Here is a 24,659-nt window from a genome sequence, read left to right on the forward strand (position 1 = left end):
CTAAAAAGGGAGTTACATTCAACTTACAAGATGACCACAGATAGTATGTTTATTTTATTCAAAAAGACTGATTTCAAAACAATTTTAGCTTGTTTATGGGTTAAGGTGTATTGGTTGTGGGGTAGGGTCATAAATTTTTTGTTGCCGAAATAGGGGGTCACAATTTTATTGACGCCAACTTTTTGTAAATTTTGGACCCCCTTCTGAAGAAAATGATAGCCCCTTATTTTCATTTAATATTTTTTTTATTTAAACTACCCAGTGGCAAAGCTTCGCACCTTAGTTCCGCAATGAATAATTTGTTTTATGCCTGTGTAGGTGGAAGGGGGGGTGGTGTCATACAAATTTTCGACCCAAGATAGGGGGGGTCGTAAAAAAATGTTTGCCCGCGATAGGGGGGGTCATAAAAAAATTGACTCCGGTCACCGACATATTTGGAACACCACCCCCCCTTCCGAAGAAAATGCCAGCCCCCTTATTCAGAAAAAAAAGTGAAATGCATAAAGATCTTTGGTGTGCGCCCTGAAATGCATTCCAGCTGAATGGGTGACGAGCTGCATATACCCGAGGTCAGGCATGAAAACCATGTTTTCCAAATCTAGACTTTCACGAATTTAGGATGAGATTTGGGCATCAAATTGAACTCAATATAGTAAGTACACAACTATTGTTTTATTTATATGTGTATATTTTTATGTATTCAGTGAGAAGAGTCATGATTGTTCATCCCCAGCGGTGATTTTACTCGATTAATCAGCCACAAATTTTAAGCTTACCTCTTTACCAGTATAATATTAGTTGTAGTACGGTAACTACAAATTTCAAACGTTTGAGGACTTGTTCACAAGTTGTAGGTAGGCCTACTCCCGTAAGGTGCATTAGCCCTAGAACTCTGGCCATATCCGTTTTTACTTCCACTAGGGCCAGAGGCACTTACATTGAAAAATTTGTTGGAGATGCTTGAACGATTTAGTACAAAAAATCAATGCTTGATCAAACCAATACAAATGTGTGTCAGGTCACTAATTAACATGATAAAACCCACTTGAGAACACACAATCGCCAGTCATTTCTAAAGATACATAATTATACTCAATCGCTTTTGCAGAAATCTGAATCGCACGCATGATCAGTGTACTAAATCGCTGTCGTATTTGCCTGCTGAGCATGCGCATGAATCGCTGTTTTTCAAAAGCGACGTGTAGGCCTATATTGACACCCTCTGTCGGTCAACATTCTCTAGAATTGCACACATAACTTGTGCAGTTAACGACAATGATTCAGTCTGATGATGAGTAACCTATGGGTATAAACACAGCTTTACACAATGACTAATTTACACAGTAGCGTAGCCAGCGGGGGCAGGGGGGCAGAGTGCCCCCCCCCTGACAAAAAATGAAAGAAAAAAGTGCCCCTCTGACAAAAAAATAAAAGGGAAAATCAGGAGGGCAAAGGAAAAGGAAAGGGGCAAGGAGCCCTTTTCTGCCAAATTCAGCCCGAAAATACATTAATTTTTCAAGCTACGCCACAGATATTGCAATGATTAAGCCCTTTCCATCCTGACAATGGGCGAAAATAGTGTAAAATACCAATTTTTTGCGCGCTACGCGCGCACATCGTCCCAATAAAGCCTTTTGTCTCAATGTATTGTATGATGCAACTGTAATTTTTTTTTCGTCTGTGCCCCAAAATTTTTATTTTGCCCCCCCTGACCAAAAAAGCTGGCTACGCCCCTGAATTTACATAGGCACAAATGACCGTGTTCATGTACCGTTACTCAGCCAAACACGGCAGAGTAGATCCCGGATATTCGGTACATGTTCCTATCTCGTCAACGTTATACCTTTCCAACAAGGAAAGAGATATGAAAAGCGAACGTCTAAGGTGCATCCAGGATTTTATTTTGGCAAGTTTGCATTAGTATATATCTAGTAAAATACTCACTTTGGAAACCTGTGTCACTGATGTATGTCATCTGTGATTGCTCAACTTATTCTAAGCATCAGCTTTTGTCCAAAGAAATGTTTAAAAAGATGATTTTTTTTGATTTTTATGAGCAGCGAAAAGTCCACTCCACGACTATGTACATGTGAATATGGTGATGAATGCACGCTAAATCGCAGTGACACATGCACTTAGCTCCTTGGAACTCACGGTGAGTTCCAATTATTGGATTTGGAACTAGTATAATATATAGGTATGAGAGGAAAACCTTAGTTAACACATTTGCTAGTCAGCCAAATTGGCCTAAACCGGGGCCCAAACACAATACATATTTACATAGAAATTTAAAAGAAAAGATTGCTCAAGGAAACAGTCTACATAAATATGTTGTCTATACTTCACTTGACCCAAATATGTGATTTTTTATGTGATGAGACAATTGATCGCACATAGAATTTTACAGGGATTTTGATAGCAGTTCCACATAGAAAATCTGCACTATCATGAGACTATGCCGTTTTGTTTTTTAATTGATGCATTCAATATTGGCAGAATATTTTTGATGAAAGTCAATCTTTGACAAGATGTAACTTTGCTACGGAAAGTGCTATGACAAAATAGTTTTCAGTTCTGGCTTTCTTTACTCAAGGGCTTTAATTTGATATATAAAATGATGCAGTTTGATGGCAAATTTGAATTCACCTTTCATACCTAAGTATAGTAGGAACTGACTCGCTGACAATAAAATTAATTTATTATTACTTCCGTGGTCCAGGTACATGAGGTACGAGCTGGTGAATTGTGATTGGGTAGAAGTGATCAGGTCGTCTACTACGCGACACACCAACAACCAATGGGTCAAGTGCGTTGATGAGCCAATCACTGAATCAGTGTGATTTGTTATCTCAAGATTCTGTATGTACGCTTGTGTAGGTTTGTCGCACAGCTCAGGCTATGGAAGTAATAAAAAATTAACTTTAAAATTTCAAGACATTAACTTTGATTAACAAACTTACTTCAGCTTCAGACAGTCAGCTGGTGACTTGTTCCTGGTTGGAACTGGTTACATATTTTAAATCAGTCTGCTGCCAAAGTAAAAGGCAGTGTTAGCTGCTAATTATATATGTGTGTTTTTCTTGGTAAGGCAGTATCACAATATAGACTTCTGCCCACCCCGGTGGGTTCAGTTTGTATTTAAAGGTAGGACGTATGACCGTTCCAGGATTTGAAAATGACCCCTATTTCACGGGGAATCGAGGACATTTGCAGCAATTTTACCCCCTATTTTGTGCGAAATCAAGGAAAACTTGTCCCCAAATACCTCCCCTATTTTTATCATTTTGAGGACGCATTTTCATTTCACCCCTTATCACGAGGAATCAAAGACATTTTTCCGAAATAACTACCCCTATTTTTACCATTTCAAGGACGCTTTTGAATTTTACCCCCTATTTCACGCGGAAATGAGGACAATAACGAAAACTGTAGCAGTAAAACGCGGACGAAAGTCTTAGAAATACACCCTATTTTTCATTTCAAGGACAATTTTGCTCCAAAACACCCCTAATTTGGACAATCGCGAACAATTTTGTCCTCGAAAATTCCGTGGACATTTCTTGAAAAGTACCCCTAATTGGAACCATCATGCGTACACATTGTCAGTGAAGACTGAACCCACCGGGCTGCCCACATTTGTCACAACCTTCTGAGAAAGCTATGTGGAAAAAGTGGTGGACTTTTGCAACCAATTTCTGGTTGCAAAAGTCTGTTGAACTTTCACTTAGACTGCGTAGTTGTGTCGCTTTTAGAACTTCAGAGCATGATCTTTTCACAATGGCGCGGTAAACAGGCGCCGCTAGTCAGTCGTGCTATGGCGCATAATAAAAGTCGCAACAAATATTTTCATGAGTCTGCCACAACATGAACTGTAAGTTATTCAGTCGTCACTACGAAGCATAGAAATACATATGTAGTGTATAGGACTGATGGATTTAGTCTAAACACAATATAGCAGTACTTAATATAAGCTTAGCATAGCCAGGATTTGAGTGTGAGGGGGCAATGCTAAATTTTCATCCCCATTTGTCAATTATTTTACAAAGCCGTAACTCACTATGACCAGCTCTCACAAAATGAGCGTAAAGTTGGCTCTTTGTTTTGGTCTTCAAATATCAATATTTCCTCAACAATGTCTTTTGTTTTTTATTGAATTTTGTCATGATTAATGGACTGTATCTTCTATAGTGCCCTGGTGACTTTATGCTCATTTTGTGGGAGCAGGTGATTGTGAGTTGAAACTTTCTGGCTCTCAAACCTCGATTTATTGTTTTGTTTTGTTTTGTTTTGCACACAAAACACTTTTCAGTAATAGACAACTTTTCACCCTTGTAGGTGCAGTTATAGATGTTGAAGTGAAGCAGTGTCATTACAACACCATCAGTGTCATGATGGTTTCATTACAACAGCAGATGTTGAGGTACTTGTCCCCACTCTCCAAACATGCAAAGCAAGTGCTAGATGTACACCATATATTACCAACTTATAGACTCAGGGTACACTCTACAAGAAATGTACAGACACTGGCTGCAGTTTTACAGAATGAGAACAAAACAAAGTGTCATTGTCAAAAGCTTTGTCATGGGTCGAAGGTCAAGGAATGGAGAAGTAATGTGAGACACTACTCTGAGGCAACAAGGAGAGAACGGGATGCACAGGTATGGAAGATTATTTGTACAAATTGTCAGCTTACTGTTTTTGTGTATAATGATAATCATATGATACACCAAGCCAGGGGTATAGTGTTGATGTGGGCCTTGCATGGCTCAAAAAAGTGGGGAATTTAGGAAGCTCATTCTCAGGAAATGGTGGTGTTTGGAAGGAAATTCTGGTATTTGGAGGGAAGTTGTATCTTTTTGGTATATAAAACATGTTATAAATTTTGGGAAATTTAGCTTCTTCCCGGGAAATTAACATTTTTCGAGCCCTGGGGCCTTGGATACAAGAAATACAAATTCTGAATTAAGCTCTGCCACTGTCTGCCACAATGTATACTTTTTTACAAACAAGTTCATCTTGTGGTATTATCACACCCAAAAAGTCAACCAATATCCGCTTTTTAGGTGTTGTCCACTGTTTTGTGTTCATTCATATATGGTGCAGATATGGATACATGTATTTGCTTTGGAAATTGATTCTTACATGTGGTAGATCTTGAGAACATTAAGTTTATGAGATGTGATTGCACAAATTTATTGAATACAGGGTGTCCCAGAAAAAATTACCGAGCAAATAAAATTGAACATAAGTCGAGAAATAGGCATCAGAATCAAAAAATTTAAAATGTAGCGCATAGCTTATTTTGTTGTGCATCACATACAAAAATTTCATTTGATTCAATTGACTGGTTACGAAGAAGGGTCAGTCCATGTCAAAACAGACTGAGTGTACACCCACCCTCTTGGATTATGCTCTCCTTTGGCTCAGGGGTACCTTTCATGGACCCCTAGGTGAGGTCACAAGAAAAAAATTCAAATTCAATTTCGTTTCCGAATGGCGGGCCATCTAAGTTTGGCGACCTTGACCAAAATTGGGAATTTAAGGTGTCCAAATGACAAAGCGCTCTCTTTGAGAGGCATTTTCTTCTTAATTAAATCAGTTGTGACCCTCTTTTTGAACGTGGTCACTCACTGGCTGTGTCTGAAATGCCTAATGCCAAAAAAGATTGATTTGAATTTCGTTGGGATTTCAGAGGGGTCAAAATCAGCACTTCATACTGTTCAATCAAATTATCTTTGATTTTGAAGGACCCGTGATAATGCCACAGTGCACTTATAGGTCCTAATTATGTTCAGAATGGATTAACCATGTGCCAATGTCTATGAGCAATTCAAAAAAAGAGAAATTTCTAGACCCCCTACAGAATTTTAGGCCCCCCTAAAGTGGGACAGCCACAAATGGCGCTTAAAATCGGCAAATTTTGACACCTAATAACTTTAGGTGTACACCAGATATGAATTTCTAGTCTTTTGCATCTGAAAGAATGTAGTCTAATGTTACTAGGAACATAAGATTTGTTTTGTATTTTTGTGTTTTGATACTTTCAAAAGGTCGTTGACCTATGAACATTTTTTCGTCATAGCGCCTCCTGAAAGGTCTGACACATAACACACTATACATTTTGGAATCCTCATGACCATACTGAGTAATTTGATATATTACTTGACATAATTGGGAGCATTCTGAAAATTTGACCCCATAACCTGTACTTTGCATGTGCATCATTGCCAGGAAGTGCATTTTTGACCCCCTTAAAAATCCATACAGAGGATTAGAAAGTAGTTTTTTCTTATTACTTGACTCAAGAGCAACTTGAAATATCAGGATAAATAATACAAATGGCTATAAAGTGATCAAAAATATAAAAAAATATCATACTAAAATTGGCATTTTGTACCGTATCCTGTATGCATGGTATGTTAGGCAAAAGGACTATTTTTGAAAGCGTCAACTTAATACTAAAACACAAAAATACAAAACAAATCTTATGTTCCTAGTAACATTAAACTACATTCTTTCAGATGCAAAAGACTAGAAATTCATATCTGGTGTACACCTAAAGTTATTAGGGGTCAAAATTTGCCGACTTTTAAGTGCCATTTGTGGCTGAACCACTTTAGGGGTGGCCTAAAATTCTGTAGGGTCTAGAAATTTCTCTTTTTTTAATTGCTCATAGACATTGGCATATGGTTAATCCATTCTGAACATAATTAGGACCTATAAGTGCACTGTGACATTATCATGGGTCCTTCAAAATCAAGATAATTTGATTGAACAGTACGAAGTGCTGATTTTGACCCCTCTGAAATCCCAACGAAATTCAAATCTATCTTTTTTGGCATTAGGTATTTCAGACACAGCCAGTGAGTGACCACATTCAAAAAGAGGATCACAACTGATTCAATTAAGAAGAAAGTGTCCCTCAAAGAGAGCACTTTGTCATTTGGACCCCTTAAATTCACAATTTTAGTCGAGGTCGCCAAACTTTGATTGCCCGCCATTCGCAAACGAAATGGAATTTGAATTTTTTCTTGTGACCTCACCTAGGGATCCATGAAAGGTACCCCTGAGCCAAAGGAGAGCAAAATCCAAGAGGGTGGGTGTACACTCAATCTGTTTCGACATGGACTGACCCAGAAATGAACGATTACATAATGTGTGCATAAATTCAGTTCATTCCAAGTTTGATAAACACACTTTTTTCATACTCGCTCACCGCTGCCTAAAGTGTGTGTATCTCATTAAATTTAGTCCATATTATCTATTTTATAATCGGACGGTGTTATGTCGTCCATGCTTTCACTGAAGATGAATAACAGTTTGTCCGTAAAACTTTGATTTCTGCAATTGGAAGCTTTCCAACTTCAATTCTTCATGTTGTGCAAATATGTTACATTTTAACTTTCCAAAGAACATTTGAGACAAGAATAACAATGGTCAAGTGCTTACAGCTTACGTGTGATTTTTGATACCATGCAACATCATTACTGTTTAAGTTTTAAAAGATTTAAACTTTGCATTACAATTTCTTGGAAATATTCCAAAAACATTAATGTGTGTGAGAAATTTTTAAGCCAGCTGGAATTCTTTATGCAATAATTCTTTATGCAACATTAACGAAAAATATATATTTACAAGTACCGAGCATCATATTATATGATTATTATCATTTTCAATATCATGCAGGTTTTCAAATTTGAACAAAACCTAATTAAATGTTTTGCAAGAAACAGGTTGTTTAAAAAAACGAGGATTTCACAGAAGAAAATATGGAGCCCATTGACAGTTAACAACTAGTGTGTGCATTATGTTGAATGATCTTTCTTTCAAACTTGGAATGAAGTGAATTGACACATGCGTTATGTAATCGCTCATTTCTTCGCGATCAGTCAACCGATTCCAATGAAATTGGCGTATAAGATGCAGAATAAAATGGGCTACACGCTGATATTTAGATTTTTGGATTCTGATGTCTTTTTCTCGACTTACGTTCAAATTTGTTCGCCCGGTAATTTTTTCTGGGACACCCTGTATATCAATTTACCACAGTCATATTACCATCTGGACTTTGACTGTGAAACTTCTTTATGTAATTATTTCATGTTAGCTAATCCTAGCCCCTAAGCCCCATTCTAACCCTTCCCATAAACTTGGCTTGCTATTGTTTGCATGATACAAAGCCTAACAAAAAGATGGATATCGCCAATTTCACGGGGGTGCTGGCAAGGTAAATCTTTTGGATCTCTGAAAATTTTTTCTACATCTTTTGCTTGATATTGATTATGTCTTCTTTAACCTATTTTCCACAGGACATGGACACATACCAGTATGTGGGCAAGAGACGTACAAGGCAATCCAGAGTGTATGTCTGGGGCTATACATACACAGGTGCTCTTGGTATTAAAGAATTTATTTTCCCTAAAGGCAAACAAAAGAGACCAGGAAGACGGTATCAATCAGTTCCATATACATTTCACTGGGATCAGAAGGTTAGTGAAGACATATCAATGTCTGCAAAATTATGAATTTTTTTGGGTGTGTTGTAGAGATCCTGCATGGCTACCAGTAATCATGGCAAAATGCTCAACTCGGCTCAACTGAAGCGTACCAATATGACTTATATACCCCCAGCGTAGTATATGAAGGATAACTTTCTGTTCAAAATTCTGACAAACCTCAATTTCTAGCTTAGACTCTGCATGTTATGTCATTGTACAACAGTATGGAAGTGATCAATTGATATTTTCTTGTTTATTATTTGAATTAGGTGTTTGTATGATCATTTTCTATACAGATAACATCAGTGGCATGTGGATATGGGTTTACTCTGATGGCTAGTAATACACAACAGTCTACCAAAGTGTGGGGGTCAGGGGTCAACACAGACTCACAAATTGGCTGTTATCCAAAAGTCAAGCTTAATGGTAAGTGATCTTAAGCTTGTGTGTCAGTGGCGTGCACACTGCACAGGTTTTTAAAAGTGTGGAGCCATAGGTCTGAATTCCACCAACTGCTCAAATATATTGAGTTGACCCAAAATTATTTTTGCCAGGATGCTCAAGAATCTAATAGGGAGATAGAACAATTTTTTAACCATTAACTGCTATTACACCCCCTCCTCTAGAGCGACAGCAGCTCTGTCCATAATTTGCTTACCATTTTTCAGTGATGTCAACGCATTGCGACAGCTTGTGTCTGTGTGCCGGGTGTTAGACAGGCGTAGCGCATGTATCATAACACAAAATGCTCAAAAAATTTTTTTTTTTTTTTGATTTATCATCTGTGTAATTTTGTTGTTTGCAGCTGATGGTATCCAATACATCTATACACCCTATGCAGTAGATGTACCCTTAGTGAGATCAAGAGATACCAGGGTGATCCAAGTAGCGTGTGGTAGAGCACATTCACTTATACTCACTGATAAGGAAGGTGGTAAGTACATGGTAGTTATTTCAGAGATTGTGCTTTGCAAAAATATTTGTTTTTCCAGTCACCAGACTGATTTCTTTTCAACTCTGCTAAAATTGCCCAAAATGGGAATAGTGTCTGTCTGATCCTAAAGTTTGTTGGGTTTATATAAGGTGAAAAAAATAAGACTCATAACACCATGTATTGATATACATGGCATGCACGTAGTTGGGCACAATGCTTACGCTAGTTGTGCGTTGCGTAATGCGTGACTGCGCATGCTTTATTGATGCATGCAGTAACAATTTTAAGCCAAATAATTTCAGCCTTATATAAGCTGGTCAAACTTTAATGAAAGTCAAAATATATTTGTAAAATAGAATGGTTTTCTGCTGATCAACCCATTTTTTAAAAATGTGACCTCCTTAGGCAATGAAAACAAATTAGTTTGATCTTCCGATCGGCCATCGATGCATGGTCAATCCTTATTATTTATGAAATCAATTAATTTACTTTTCTTATTTGTGATAAAATAGTCATTTGTGCCTGTAGTGATATTGGCCAATATAAATTTAGCGTTAATTCAGATTAATTAGGTGATAGTTCATTAATAACAAGCATCGAAGCAGCATCGACAGTCGATCCAAAGATTGAACAAATTTGTTTCTGGTGCCTTATTGTCATGATTGTTGATCAGCATGATAGTTTATCTCTTCTTCATTCATACTCATTTCAACAACTCTTCCTATACTTTTGTACAGGAGGCAACTGTTGTTAATCCACAATGAATCAACACTTTTACAGTAAGCGTATACGCGAACGCAAGCCCGCATCCGCGTTACGTGTGAGCGCGTAAAATTCGTCATGTCTGAAATCTGTGTGCGTATCACGCTTACAAGTTAAATTCAGTATTTTGGAAGTATCGGATAAAGATTGCCGTTTTATTTCGTTTTATTGCTGATATCAACAGAAATCACCGGTCTTTTTCAATGATTAACTGACATTCCTCATTAAATAATCATGTGAATAATTATACGATCTTTAGCTTGTTTCGTTGTTGAAAGGGATTCAATTATGTTAAAGCTGCCCTCGCGAAGTAAACCATGCAGACGACACAAACGCATCGTTGTTAATCGGTGATGAACAACGGTGAAACATGATTGAATCCCTAAATGCTTGACACTCGGCTAATAACTTTGAACAATTCAGACATTTAGTTTTTATAAACATACATCTTTTTTTTCGTTTTGATTTCAGTATTCAGTCTTGGTAACAATTCTCATGGGCAGTGTGGAAGACCTGTGATTGAAAATGAAAGTTATAGGTAAGCCTGACATTTTATTTCATATTCAGTTATTTCTGTGAATCATTCGAAAAGGAAGGTGTATCTTTTGAAGGAAAACATGGCATTAAAATTAGCAATTACAAAAAAACAAAACCAATATAAAACAAAGGAAGTACTACTTCTGCTTTGTTGATAGTGCTTAACTTCACTTGACAAAATAACACAGACAGGGTGTGGTGTGTGCAGTAAAATCTTAGTCCTTCAGGTGACTGTCCTTCAAACGCAGGAAGTCTATGGTGCCGGTGGCAGTTTTAAAGTTGGATAATGATGAGATGGTATCAGGGACATTGTTCCACCATTGTCTCTTGTTGTTCTGTTTATAACTTTAAACGTGTAAGTTAAGACAAAAAAACAAATGGAAACTTTCAGTATTGACTTAAAGAGGAACAGCAGCAGCAGCAACAACAATAATATATAGCATCATTTCTATATCCATCCACAACATAAAATAATTATTTACGCATCTTGCAATGTCAAGAAAAACTAAGAGCACTGTCCTCATCAAGAATCAGATTTCTTGTAAGTACATACAGGTTCAGCTATTGATGACAGTCCTAATAAGTATTATTGGTTGCAATATAATACCAGATCAGACAAATGTGTTTAATGTGTAATGTTGAACTTGCTATATCAAGGGTAATGATAAACATTGCCACTTGAAAGTATTGTCATCTTAACAGAACTTTTACCAGGTTAAAATTGTATTTATTGTATAAAAGGTATGATGTTAAAGATTAAAACACTGCTTGCTAATGAGTTTGATGTCATTTTATTTCAGTAAGAATCCAGTTGTGTATAAAATCAAGGGAATTGAAGGCAATGTTAAACAGGTGAGAGCCAATGTGGCACAAAATAAATAGTTTTCTTGGTGCAGCAATTTCAAACTTCATTGTTACAGCTTTGATTGATGTGTTGTTTTTGTTTGTTTGTTTATCTGTCTCTTTGTTTTGCCATTGAACTAAAAATTGCAGTGTACTTGTGTAAAGGAAGCCAATAATCGCATTTATATTTCAATAGGCCGTATGGTTCTTGAGTTAAGGCCAATATAAATGTATCAAAACAAAATTTTTGGGCATCCTCCCAGACACAGACAAATCATGCACATGCATCTTAAATGACACCCCTTACATGTATGTCAAGGATTTGGATCTCCTTTATAGAACCCATACCATTCCTCTTGTGTGTCAGCTGTATTTGTCTCAATATTTGAGTGCAAACACTGCTAGGTCATGTGTTCCTCCGACCCCTTAAGTGTTCTTTGCTGATTAAGGGAGCTTTGTGATTAATTCTTGTCATGTTAATTGGATTTGATTTAATTTACTTTAGGTAGTATGTGGCCAGGATCACAGCTTGTTTTTAACAGAAGAAGGCACTGTGTATGGCTGTGGTTGGGGTGCCGATGGGCAAACTGGTAGGTGAAATAGCAGCACACTTTTTAGATGCATAACATGAAGCTTATTTGTTTGCTTGTTACATGCCAAGGTGAATGATGAATAGTAGTTGTGCAGATGTTATGCTCCATGCTTTATTCAGACTCACAACATTAAATGCCTAAGATCAGGACTGCTGAGAATACAAACAAACAAAAACATTGTAGGCAAAATAAATCTGTATCAGCTGAGAGCTACACTTGGTATTTAATTTCATACTTGGATTTAATAATTCATTAGTTTACTTGTTCATTTTTCATTCAGGTCTTGGACATTATGATAGTTGTAGTACTCCTACATTACTAGCTGGTGATATACAAGGAGAAAAGATTACAAGTATTGCAGCATTTGCAGATTGCTGCTTAGCTGTATCAGGTAAATTATTGATATTGGGTCATTCATAGTGGTCAATAACATTTAGATATGTCTAGCCCTCTTTTTTGTCCCTTTACCCATTCTATTTTTTTCTTTTGATCAAAGTCTGATGAACTGTTGATTATATTGAATAATGTGGACGGTGGTCACATGATCTACATAATCTGGATAGTTCAACTTTGTGTCCACATTATTTAGATAATTGGATAGTATCCTGTATCATCCCTTTTTCATTCAGACGCACTGCTGAAATAATGTGTAATTATGTGTAGAAAATCCAGTATCACAACAGCTACAATTTAGTCCAATGACCACCACCAATATGAGCATTCACAACACATGCATCCAAGCAAAGGAAGGTCCAGAAATAGTATCTCAGTTTAGTTGAAGACAAAGAGTCTTACATAGTTGGGAGTTTGTGTATGTCCTTGCGAAGAGCATACATTATTGTAATTGTCAACACTGCATGTAACTAAGCCACCATCTAAAACATAACACAACATAAACTACCTTCATGATATCAGAGTAGCACTTATCATTGATAATTCTATTGGACCTACATATTTAGGATCTGTGCTCTCTTTTGGTCTCTTTTCTTCCTGTGACAGTAGGATGTGTTTTGAGTGAGGGTCTTCCCATCCCATCTGCTTCCTTCCATTGGGGATGAAGCATTTTGCCGAGTCTCACAAGTTTACAATTCTTGGGTTCCAAACTTGAAGTCAATTCGCAGACATTTTATGCTTCCTTGGTGGTTTTTTAAGACTGTCACAGAAGGCTCTTATCATATCCGTAAGAGTGTTAACCAGATGTTGGAGGTCTTTGCGGGTTTCAGTGATCAGCACCATATATGGTTATTGTATCATTGTACTTGTCCTTGTCAACCTTAGTCTATTCTGGGAGCAGAATATTTATTGGTTCTGCAATTGTGTTGGGTTGAGGAATTGGATGATATTGCTTCATTATAGCTATACTTCATTGTAGTATGAACTGGTTCATTATCAGATACATTGTTACAATTAGCATCTTCAGGTGGGTTGGCATGGATCTGAAGAAGACTCTATCAGTCTTTGGCAATTAGAAAGTAGTCTATTTGAGAGACTTCAGTACCGTTCACATGGAAAAAGGTGTCCATAACAGGTACTTCAGTAGAAATGTTATGATCTCCCATCAGCATTATAGCATGGAATCACTACACAAGATGAGAAGTCTTCGTCTACATAGGTTTTTCCTCTACATAGGAGGTAGGTGTTAACAAAACAGTAGGGTACTAAGCTCAATGTAAATCAGTTTATTGCCACCATCAGGTAACCACACCTCCATACCCACAGGGTTTGTGGAAAGGGGATATGGGGTTGTCATCATCCACAGATTTCGCTGCCATCCTGAAATTTGTCTCTTTTGTTATATGCACAAGGTACAGCATTAAACATTTCTTGCCAAATGTAGACTTATTTGGTGCTTATTATTAATTTTCTATCTGAAATAAACATTGCAGTTATTGAAGATGCACCCTGGTGGTAACAGTTGTGAATTAGATCCAGCAGACACCTCACTGGTACTTGTAGATGGCTTGCTATCTTCCACTTTCATTTTCTTGGATGACGAGTCAGGATATAATATATAGTTAGTAGTGAGGAGTCTGGTCATGATTGACGCTCTATTAAGGACATAATTATATGTTCAATTTGTAGCTAGATTCTATAAAGCATATCCATGTACAAAGTACTCACATTTTTTGGAGACTCGACTTTTCAAACCTTCTTGTCTGGTTTCCTAATCATGAGTGATGACTTGATCCAGCAACATTGGTGGTGTTTCTAGAAGATGTAGTGTTTCTAGAATTGTTCTGGATCAAATGGTCATAACTGTGACTGAGGTCGAATGCTGTACCCCTTGGTTGTTCATTGCTTTGTCTCCCCTCGGCGAATCCATATGGATTCCCTTATCCATCTGGGATATCTTTCGTCTTCTTGATGGAGGAGCTTTGCTCCTCCCAGTCTATAACGTGGTTTGTTGCGCGCGACATGATCTGATATGGCCGATTTGTGTTGGTCTGATATTGAAGAGAGTCTATTTTCTCTGGTTTGAATTTTGTTGATGATTTTGTCCACTTCCTTCCTATGTTCTTTGATCGTGTGCTAAGGAGTCTTCCAGTTTACCCACATAGACAAAGTCACAGTTGTTACAGCCTATTTCGTATACGGAGCCTGTGGTCTCTGTGGGTTCGCGTTTGTCTTTTGGATGCACAAGTGATTTTCTTAGTGTGCTGTGAGGTTTGAAGGCGGTGGCGATGTTATGTTTCTTGAAGACGCGTTGGAGTTTTTCTGAAGTTCCTTGCACATATGGAAGTACTACCATGCCTTTTGACTGTTGGTTCTGGTCAGTCTTTTTCTTGGTTTTAGAAGTTTTGTTTCTTTGCTGAGTTTTGACTTTATTTATTGTCCATTCAGGATTTCTTGAGTGCTTGCCGGATGTGGTCTTCTTCTTTCTGTGTCTTTGGGATCTGTGACAATCCACTCAGCTCTGTCCAATAATGTTCTGACTACGCCAAGTTTATGTTGTAATGGGTGGTGTGAGCTGAAGTTCAGATATTGGTCGGTATGAGTGGGTTTTCTATAGATGAGGAGTTTGATTGTGCCATCTGGTTTGCGAATTATGAGCGTGTCCAGGAATGGGATTTGTTTCTCTTTTTCTGGTTTGTGCGTGAATTTGATGCTGCCTGTGTCATCATAATTATATGTTGTTATAGTCAACTGAGCTCCATATAATTATGGTGAGGTTGGAATGCTACATGCAGACCATTTGATGTAAAGGAGAAATGATTTCTTGAAAGCTTGGCAACAGTTTTATGACTTTCTAGACCAAATGTTTATGCCAAGTAACCTAGTAAAAGGGTGTCACTGTGGATACCTGATTGGGGTATTTTGACAGGACAGGCAAGTGTAACCAATAATGGGGTGTTACCCTGATTTGAACCTATCCTAACAAGGCCTTCATCATTGGTTATCTCCACAGCTTTTTCAGAAGAGCCACAGAGATAGCAGATTTGATTTGTTTTTTGTCCAGTGTAGCTTTTGAACCAGGGACCTCTCGCACCAAAAGGCAAATACCTTGGGCAGTGTATGCTGTTCCCAATGTACTGTGCCTTGGCACTATGAAGTTTTAGCAAAACTAAAAAATTGCAATGTATATCCTACCTACATGCTTATTCATGGCTCTATCTTTATTGCATTTATTTTGCAGAGAAAGGAGACTTATTTGGTTGGGGTAACTCTGAATATAACCAGCTTGCAGTGGTGACAGATGAAACACAGGTATGTGTAGCATGTATCTATTGTGTTGCCTTTTTATGTAGATCAAGAAGACATTAATGAAAAACTGACTGTATGATATATCCATTGTGTTGCTTTTTTGTGTAGACAAAGGGACATTTGGGTACGATGATTATGAATATTACCAAGTTGGAGTAGTGATTGATAAGCACCTGTCAATATGGATGTATATCAAGTTAGTCAAGTTACCTCAATCGTTAAGGCATTCGACTATGGTGCGAGAGGTTGCAGGTTCAAACCCTTGAGTTAGTTTGAAATTCCCCTGGACAAGGAACTTACTGCTAATTTGTCTCGTTGTAACCCGTCTGAAACTCGGGAGCTGATCCTGGTTGCGTGAGGTTATTTGTGGAATGTCTATGGTGTGCGCTCTTGAAGCAGCAAAGTCCCTGAATTGTTGTTAAATGGTTTATGGAATGATGTGGGGCCGTAGTAGTCAGCGACATCCTGTAAAGTGTGCTGAGGCTTGTGGATCAACGTCTAGGCATTGTGCCTGTGCGTAGCGCACTATAAATCACTGCGCTTTTTCTTTTTTTATATATGTATATCAATATGTGTTGTCTTTTGTACTGATGAGAAAGACTTGTTTATTTTAGTGATAGGGATGTCAGTACTGAATACAATGTTAATCAAAGTGACCAGTTATTTACATTCTTGTGGGACTTGCTATCAAAATGACAACAATACCTTGGTTTGCATGATCAGCCAAGATATAATATTTTCTTTAAAAGGAATTGTGATTGTTCTTAATGTCAACATTTGTTCATAGAAATTTCTAAATTTTTGTTAAATCAGGTTTACGAACCACGGCACCTTCCATTTACTAGTGTGGGTAAAGTTGTATCAGCAGCTTCAGGAGGGTCAACATGTGCTCTTGTAAATGGTAAGTACTGGCTCACATGAACCCAACTTGCTATTCTTTGGTTCACCTCAAGTTTGGTAGAGATGTCAATGCTTTTTGACGGTTGCATTGTAGGCGGACCGAAAAGCCACTCTTGTAAGGGTGCATGTACGCTCTGCGCAATTAACATCATGCGTGCAATTTGATACTGCTACCAATACACTCCTACGTCATGACCAAACTTGAAGCAAACCAATGTTGATATGAATGTGCCATAGCCTGGAAACATGCCTTGTTTCATTCCTTCTTCCTCTAAAATCACATATTATGTACATCTATGTTATCTTTTTTACAATACAAATTGATTGATGACATTGCAAATCTGCATTAAGACAAAACACCCTTAAACTCCACTAAAGGGTCTGTAAGGTAGGAACCTAAACCCATGCCATATTCATTCATTGTCATTATACTAGCAATCATGAATAGACACTTTTAAGTGTTTAAATATTAAATATTAGTTAAAACTATTTGGTTTCAAGCTGGTAAAATATCAAATCTACTTTGAGTACAGGGGTAGCTCTGTCTGCACTAACTGATCAGACAAAGAATTATGCTGATAAATTTGATGATTGCTTTTGAACATTTGCTTAATCTACTCCTCTTAGTTATAAGTATGAAATATGTACCTTGTTTGATTAAAATCTTACAGAAATTGAAATCAGATTAATTATTGTTTATGTTGCTAAGATTTACAATCGGGTTCCAGTATATCACCTATGAGCTGTAATTTATTCTTGTTGTGATATTGTTCTTGAAAGACTGATTCTTTTACTTCATCTGACTAATGATTTAGATGCTGGTGATGTATTTGTATGGGGCTATGGTATACTTGGCAAAGGACCAAAACTAGCAGAGAGTAAAGAACCACAGTGCATTCCTCTATACTGTTTGGTGCATTACTGACAGCAACATGGATATCAGCGTGACAAAGGTGTTTTGTGGACTTCATCATTTTGCTGCCATCACTAGTAAGTATATTCAAATAAAGTATGCAGATATTTATATAATATTGAATGGCTTTGAGTGTGATACAAGAATTTTCTACAATATTTTTCTATCAAGTGCAATATATTCTTGTATCATACAAAAATAAGCCATTCAATATTATTATTATTATTAATATCCTGCTTTTCGCTCTGCAGTAAAATGAAAATTTAAGCTTATCTAGCCACCGTCGGGCCTAACCAATTAATGTAAGCTTACCTTTTTTAACTGCTTATTTTCTGTTCTTTTCTTCCCCAAAGATAAATTCGGAAAATAAATAGGTTTATTTGTAGATGTGGATTATATTTCCTAGGTTATTCATAATCCAGAATTGGCGCAAATTAAGTTTTTGGTTTCACTTGTTTATAAAATCACCTGTGAGTCGGTACGGTTGCCGTGTTGTTGTGTTGTTATATTGTGATGCGTGTTGGTGCTGTCAGGTGCCGTGACCATGGTGATGTGCGATGGCGTACAATATTAAAAACAATATTGTATTGCATCCGGGTATCTTGTAAAAACTATACAATATATAGTTTTGTTGTATCGCTCAAAAGCCTGATATAAATAATAATCATTAATACTGAGATACATTCATTGATTAGTAGTAGCATATAAGTGGAGTACTTCCTCCACCTGACAGCATTACTCAATCTCAATCTATACAGGGCACCAGAATTGCCTGGTGGTGCAGCTTCTTTTGGAATGAAAAAAAAAAAAAAATTAATTCCCTTGATTGTCACTTTACCATCCTTTTTTGAAGCAAGTCAGCTGGAAGACTTCACAGTTCCGCTAAACAATTTGCCTGGTATATGTAGACTTATGTACCACAAGCATACCGGTCCAAAATAAACCACACCAGGAAAATGTTCATCTTTGCTTCCCTCCTAAGCACTGACCCTAGATACACCACCGTTGATTAGACTGTGAACAAGAGGACACTTCATGTAGTTCTATGGTAATCTACCACATTAGATTGTCACCCTTGGGGACCAAACCAGTGTACCATGCAGTATTTAAATTTTTTGGTAATGTCCGGCAATGGATCTTAAGAGCATTACAGGGAGATGCATGTATGACAAACTACAGAATTAAAACCTGATAACCCATACTCCCTCTGCCAGCATAATATCGCCTTCAGCTATGGGTGGAAAATTGGGGGTATTTGGATCCTGGCCTGATGGTGCGCGGAAACAAACGGAAAACGATTCTGCGTCTCATGTTTAGGTATCACGTGCAGGTCGCATCAAGTGCATCCCGAGTAAAACTGAATACCCCCAATTTTTGATCCATGCGTGTCAAGTCCTGGTTCTCTGGTTTTAATTATGTGGACTTAGCACACATCAGCACAACACATCGTTATGAATTCGGCAGAGTGACGAATCGAGAGTTTTGAGCAAATTGAGTTTTTGTATGCTTATGATTATGTTTCAGGTTATCTTTTATTTCCACCAAAAATTAATGGTAAATCTTACTCCCCTACGTAGTTATTGAAATTTTGATTTGGACGAATCGCGCCTAAGTGCGATAAATGAATTCAGCAGAGAGACGAATCATATACTTAGCTGTGCACATCAGGTTGATCTACAGTATTGTATAGCGGGAAACCCCAAATTTTCTATATTACATGTCCTATACTGATATATTTGATACCAACGTATAGCTCTATGTATCTTCTATCCAGTGATACCAAAATAAGTACAAACATTCCCCACATGATATTGCTGTGGTTTAATAATGTGAGTGCGTCCCCGTGAAATTGGAAAATCACGGAAAATCATACACAAATATAGGCCAATGTTGTTATTTCTGCTTTAAAATCCTTGAGTTTTTGCTAAATATTACAGGGATGACTATTTATAATTTATATAGCAAGTTAAGTCTACATAGCCTTAGGACAACCAGTAATTTCTACACAAAAGCCCCAAACCAAGAATGCGTGCTATGGTTTACACATAGTTGAATGCATATTCAACCTCTCTGCATGATGGTAGAGACATTTTGGCTACAACATAAAGCTGAATAGCTGTTAAAATGCGTTTTGAGGGATATATCTATTGTTTCAGAACATGCAAGTATTGTAAATAATTTGTGTACATTGGAATGGTACCAAGATTTTCAAACGCCGTTTACTCAGAACAGCAATTTTGCGTATTCGGCACTCTGCCGTATTCATAACGACATGATACGCATATCACAAACATGCGCAAGAAATCAATATTTGCTGACTGCATGGTGAAACATACCAGCGGTGCAATTATTGTCCCTTCCATGAGCAATATGCAAACATGGTGGAGCACCATTCTCAATTTAAGAGCATTGGTGGACCAGGGGCTATTTTAACGTGCGTCACTGTCACGTTCGTGCAATGAGATAAAAGTGTTGATGAAGTAGAGTGCGTTTCAAAAAGAAAAAAATTGACGTTTTTACCTGAATGTGACCGTAAGAAAGGCTCTACCATTGTCTACTATTAAAGCATATCTACACAGATTGTTAATTGTCACTGTACGAATATTTTATCTCGACACGTACGTGACAGTGAGGCACATTAAAATAGCCCCTGTGGTGGACAATTAAACCAAATTCAACCACAGTGAAGGCAAATTACTCAAATATAAGCCGATATGTATGAATTTGTGAATATTCTCAGTCATCCAGGTAGATAAACATTATGATATGTATGAAGCTATATGTAGGTATTTGGAGTCCTTGAGACAGTAGCATTCATTCATGCATGTGTGTTACGCACTATCAAAGGTGGTGTATCTGTTGGGTGCATTCACATCGCACACTACAGATGCACCATCTTTGATCACATGTGGATGCCTTTGTCTCAAAAAAGTCAAATAGACTAATGACCAATACTCAAATATGGGAAAAATACCTGATTTTCACCTAACTGGAGCCTTTGGAGTTTAATTTATTGTTTGAAATTTTGTGAAAATGTCACAAAAGTTTGTTAAATTTGGCCTGGTGTGAAGATGTATCATTGGAAACTTAGTATAAATATGGGTCCACTTTAATGTATTGTTATATTACTATTTATTTGTCAGACAAAGGTGATTTATATACCTGGGGTGTGAATGGTACAGGGCATCTTGGTAATGGCAGTCTCCAAGATCAATATTTCCCTCTGAAGGTAAGTTCTTCTGTCAAATCTGTATTTTGTCAAAATGATGTCACTAATAACTGGCAGGGAAGTTTTTCATCTATCCTAAGCCAAAATAATGAGTCTATGTAATGTTGAACTGTGGAGCTCTGTGGGAGACTTATACAAAATCGCTCCGTTTCCTATAAATGCAACAATTTGTGGCTGGTTCAAATCAGCGCCTCGTTGTTACTGAGAGTGCATGTTAAACTTGTATAATTCAAAGCAATGGTGCAGCTTCATATTCAGGGGCATGTCCACAAACGAAATAAACAGTTAAAAAACCATTAAAATGGTTGGAAAACAACCAGTGCCCCTCATGACTTGTGTTAGACTTCTGATTCAAAGGCCAAGCTCTGATTTGTAATTGGTTGAATGGGTTGAAATCTTGAGACATAATTTAGATATGTTTCATATTTTCACTGCACTTTTATGTGGAAAGGTGTTTTACTTATGCGAGTGTGAAGATAGTGGCCATGGAGGGTGCATTATTGTCCTCAGTGCAGCAATTTGTAGTATAGCCTCTCATATTAAGTTTTATTTGAGGATGAAAGTTTTAAATTGCAATTTTCCTTTATTTTGTTGATTTTGAGACTTAATGAGTTGCACATTTCAAGTGGCCATTATGAGCATAGAGTAGTGTAGTCTATGACCAAGTCCACACTAGTATTACCTGATTATGATACGATTATGATAAATGAATGATGAGAGCATCCACATGGTCAGCACCTTGTCATTGTGTCATAATCAATCCTGGTTATACACATGAAAAGGCAATTATGAAGTTGATTGAGTAAACATAAATACAATGACAAAATGCGTATACAAGGGTAATTTTCCTCAGCAATTGTGACACGACCATGTGCCAAACAGCCCAATGATGGAAATTTTCATCATCATAATATCTGGGGAAAAACACACTTGTGTAGACCGGGTCTATCACCCAATGATCCACCCAGTGTGTTGATTTGTTTGCCAGTATAAAAGAGCCAAATATTATAAAGCAACCATTATAAGCATCCAAACAAGTGGTAGAAATATGAATGTTGCCAACCTTGGGAGTTTGAAAGTGAAAACCAGCATGTTGGATTTTATTTTGGGTGAATGATTCAAAATCTTCAATTAATTTCTAGCATCCAACAGATTTAAGTAGGAAAGTTGAAAAAGACTTTCCTGATTTAAAAGACCAATATTATATAGAGATAACTTAGTATCTCATTGCTGGATATATGACTTTGCATGTTATTAATTGTAGTTTATAAGTCAATATTTTGTTTTCCATTCAGGTTTCAGTTCCAGCTGAAGTAACTGATGTGGCTTGTGGTGTGGACCATATGGTAGCACTGGCAAAGACATTCATATAAATCACCTTCAACAATGACTATCAACTCAATGTAATGCTACTGTGATCGGCACTGACAAAGACTTTCATATAAATCACCTTCAACAATGACTTCCACGTCAATGTAATGCTACCTTTGTCAGCACTGGAAAAGACTCTCATATAAATCACCTTCAACAGTGACTATCACGTCAATGTAATACTACCGTGGTCAGCAGGGTTCGAAATTTTGGTTGTCCGTTCGCCTGGGACAACTAACAAAATCGCAGGACAACCAAAAATACTGATTCGGTTGTCCGCCGGACAACCATAAATCTGTAGCCAAAAGTCACCTTTGTAGGCCTACAGACAACCAAAAACTTAGACGGACAACCAGAAATTGTAACCTGGTTGTCCGTGGGACAACTTTCATTTATTTTTCCTTATTTTGAACACTGGTGGTCAGCACTGGCAAAGACTTTCATATAAATCACCTTCAACAATGACTATCACATCAATGTAATGCTACCGTGGTCAGCACTGGCAAAGACTTTCATATAAATCACCTTCAACAATGACTATCACCTCAATGTAATGCTACCGTGGTCAGCACTGGCAAAGACTTTTATATAAATCACCTTCAACAATGACTATCACCTCAATGTAATGCTACCGTGGTCAGCACTGGCAAAGACTTTTATATAAATCACCTTCAACAATGACTATCACCTCAATGTAATGCTACCGTGATCAGCACTGGCAAAGACTTTCATAAATCACCTTCAACAATGACTATCACCTCAATGCTACCGTGGAGCACCAATGACCCCGAAACATGTACAGTGTATATCGTAACGACCATATGCGTACTTTACTCATGAATTATTCAGCGCCGCGAGGTTGCCGGCCGTCGCAAGCCTGCCCTGGGAGAGGAGTGTCATCTAATTTGCATAGAACATTATAGCCACAGGCTCACAACCCACAGTGGCTCTTTGATCTTCTCGTTGTGCATATTATTGAATTACCAAAAGATATCGGGGATCGGCCGGCGGCATCAGCAACAAGGGGCTTTCCCTGTCGATTAAAATCAGGTCACTGCACATGTTTCAGTGCACAACATCGTTCTGATGTTAACGAAAACAGTTAATTTCTTTGGAGATATTATTTCACCATGGATTAATTTTTAATTCGCAAGTGGAAAGATGTGGATGCTCCTGATCGGGCTGATTCTGAAAGAGCCGGTGGAACATCTCAAGTGAGTCAACTAGGTCATACCACAGCGGTGGTACCCTGTGCTATTTTTAGACAATTTTAGCTATTACAATACTGCAACTTGTTGATGGTTTTCTTTCTCAAGTTTTCGGGCATAATCGGGCAAGCAATAGTTGACCTAAGCTTGCCCGATTGGGCAATCAAAAAATAAATTTATCAGAGCCTGAAGGTAGACTAGGTATTGTTGGTCAAAGTGGCCAAAAGATGTATTTTATTATCTAAATCAATATATTATTGAAAAATAACACTGATGCTTTGCAAAAGTTCATTCTACAAATCATGTACTTTTAAAACTTGCTTGATTTATTGTAGTTAATAAGTTATGTGCGTTTTACAAAAGTGTTGTTGTTTCAGCCCTCTTTACAACATAATTCAAGAACCATATGACTTGCAAAAGTATATCTGTGATCTTTGAATTCTTCTACACACTAAACTTTGAAATGATCAATGCAATTTTGCCAAAGCTCACTACCATTCGCAAGATGCTGTGAACTACCAAATCGCAACAGTTTAAAATAGTTGCTAACCTTAACATGCATTGAGACAAGGACAGACTGGACAATTAGATCAGAAGACAGAAGAAATTTGTTGCTTAAAAATATGAGGACAGAGTTGGCAATGACTATTACAATATGTATTTTTAGGGTTTCTCTACTGGATGTCGATATGCACCGAAATTTCTTCCAATACAATCTGCGTATTGCATAACAAAGGAGGCGGATTAACCTCTGAACTGTATATATTGTTATAAAATATGCCTATGACCTTGTGGGAAGGAATTTGGGTACAAATTGACATCTGGTAGAGAAACCCTTAAGGTACTTATTGGCTTAATGTCAAGTCTAAACCTTCCTTTACTTGCCAACGTCCCTCTTTTCCACCAATCAATGCACAGTGTCAACACCCTGTATTATAAATATTTTTTCCATACAGCTCAATACTCCATTGAAATCAATATTCTATTATTGACACAGATAAAGAAAGTTTACATATGCATTGTGTTATAGGACTTGCACCGGGAACTTAACTGAATGGGCTAAACGCGTTCCTTTATACTATAAAGTATAATTGTCATTCTCAAAATTAAATATATCTCAATTTTTACTTTGGATTTCAAAATTTTTACTTTAAAAATGCAGTAAAAGA

General features: G+C 37.4%; 1 protein-coding gene across 1 annotated transcript; it reads left to right on the plus strand.

The window, feature by feature from the left end:
* Positions 1-553: 553 nt before the first annotated feature.
* LOC140151469 (RCC1-like G exchanging factor-like protein) lies at positions 554-23,954 on the plus strand. Its single transcript, XM_072173823.1, is given in 15 exon segments — positions 554-652; positions 4,336-4,658; positions 8,310-8,489; positions 8,795-8,924; positions 9,304-9,432; positions 10,666-10,732; positions 11,532-11,583; positions 12,080-12,164; positions 12,448-12,558; positions 15,802-15,872; positions 16,683-16,770; positions 17,585-17,688; positions 17,690-17,759; positions 20,826-20,911; positions 22,207-23,954. Coding segments are annotated over 14 exon segments (1,521 nt in total). The 5' UTR covers positions 554-652; positions 4,336-4,388; the 3' UTR covers positions 22,285-23,954.
* Positions 23,955-24,659: the final 705 nt, after the last annotated feature.

This window comes from Amphiura filiformis, chromosome 4, assembly GCF_039555335.1.
Source record: "Amphiura filiformis chromosome 4, Afil_fr2py, whole genome shotgun sequence".
Lineage (NCBI taxonomy): Eukaryota > Metazoa > Echinodermata > Ophiuroidea > Amphilepidida > Amphiuridae > Amphiura > Amphiura filiformis.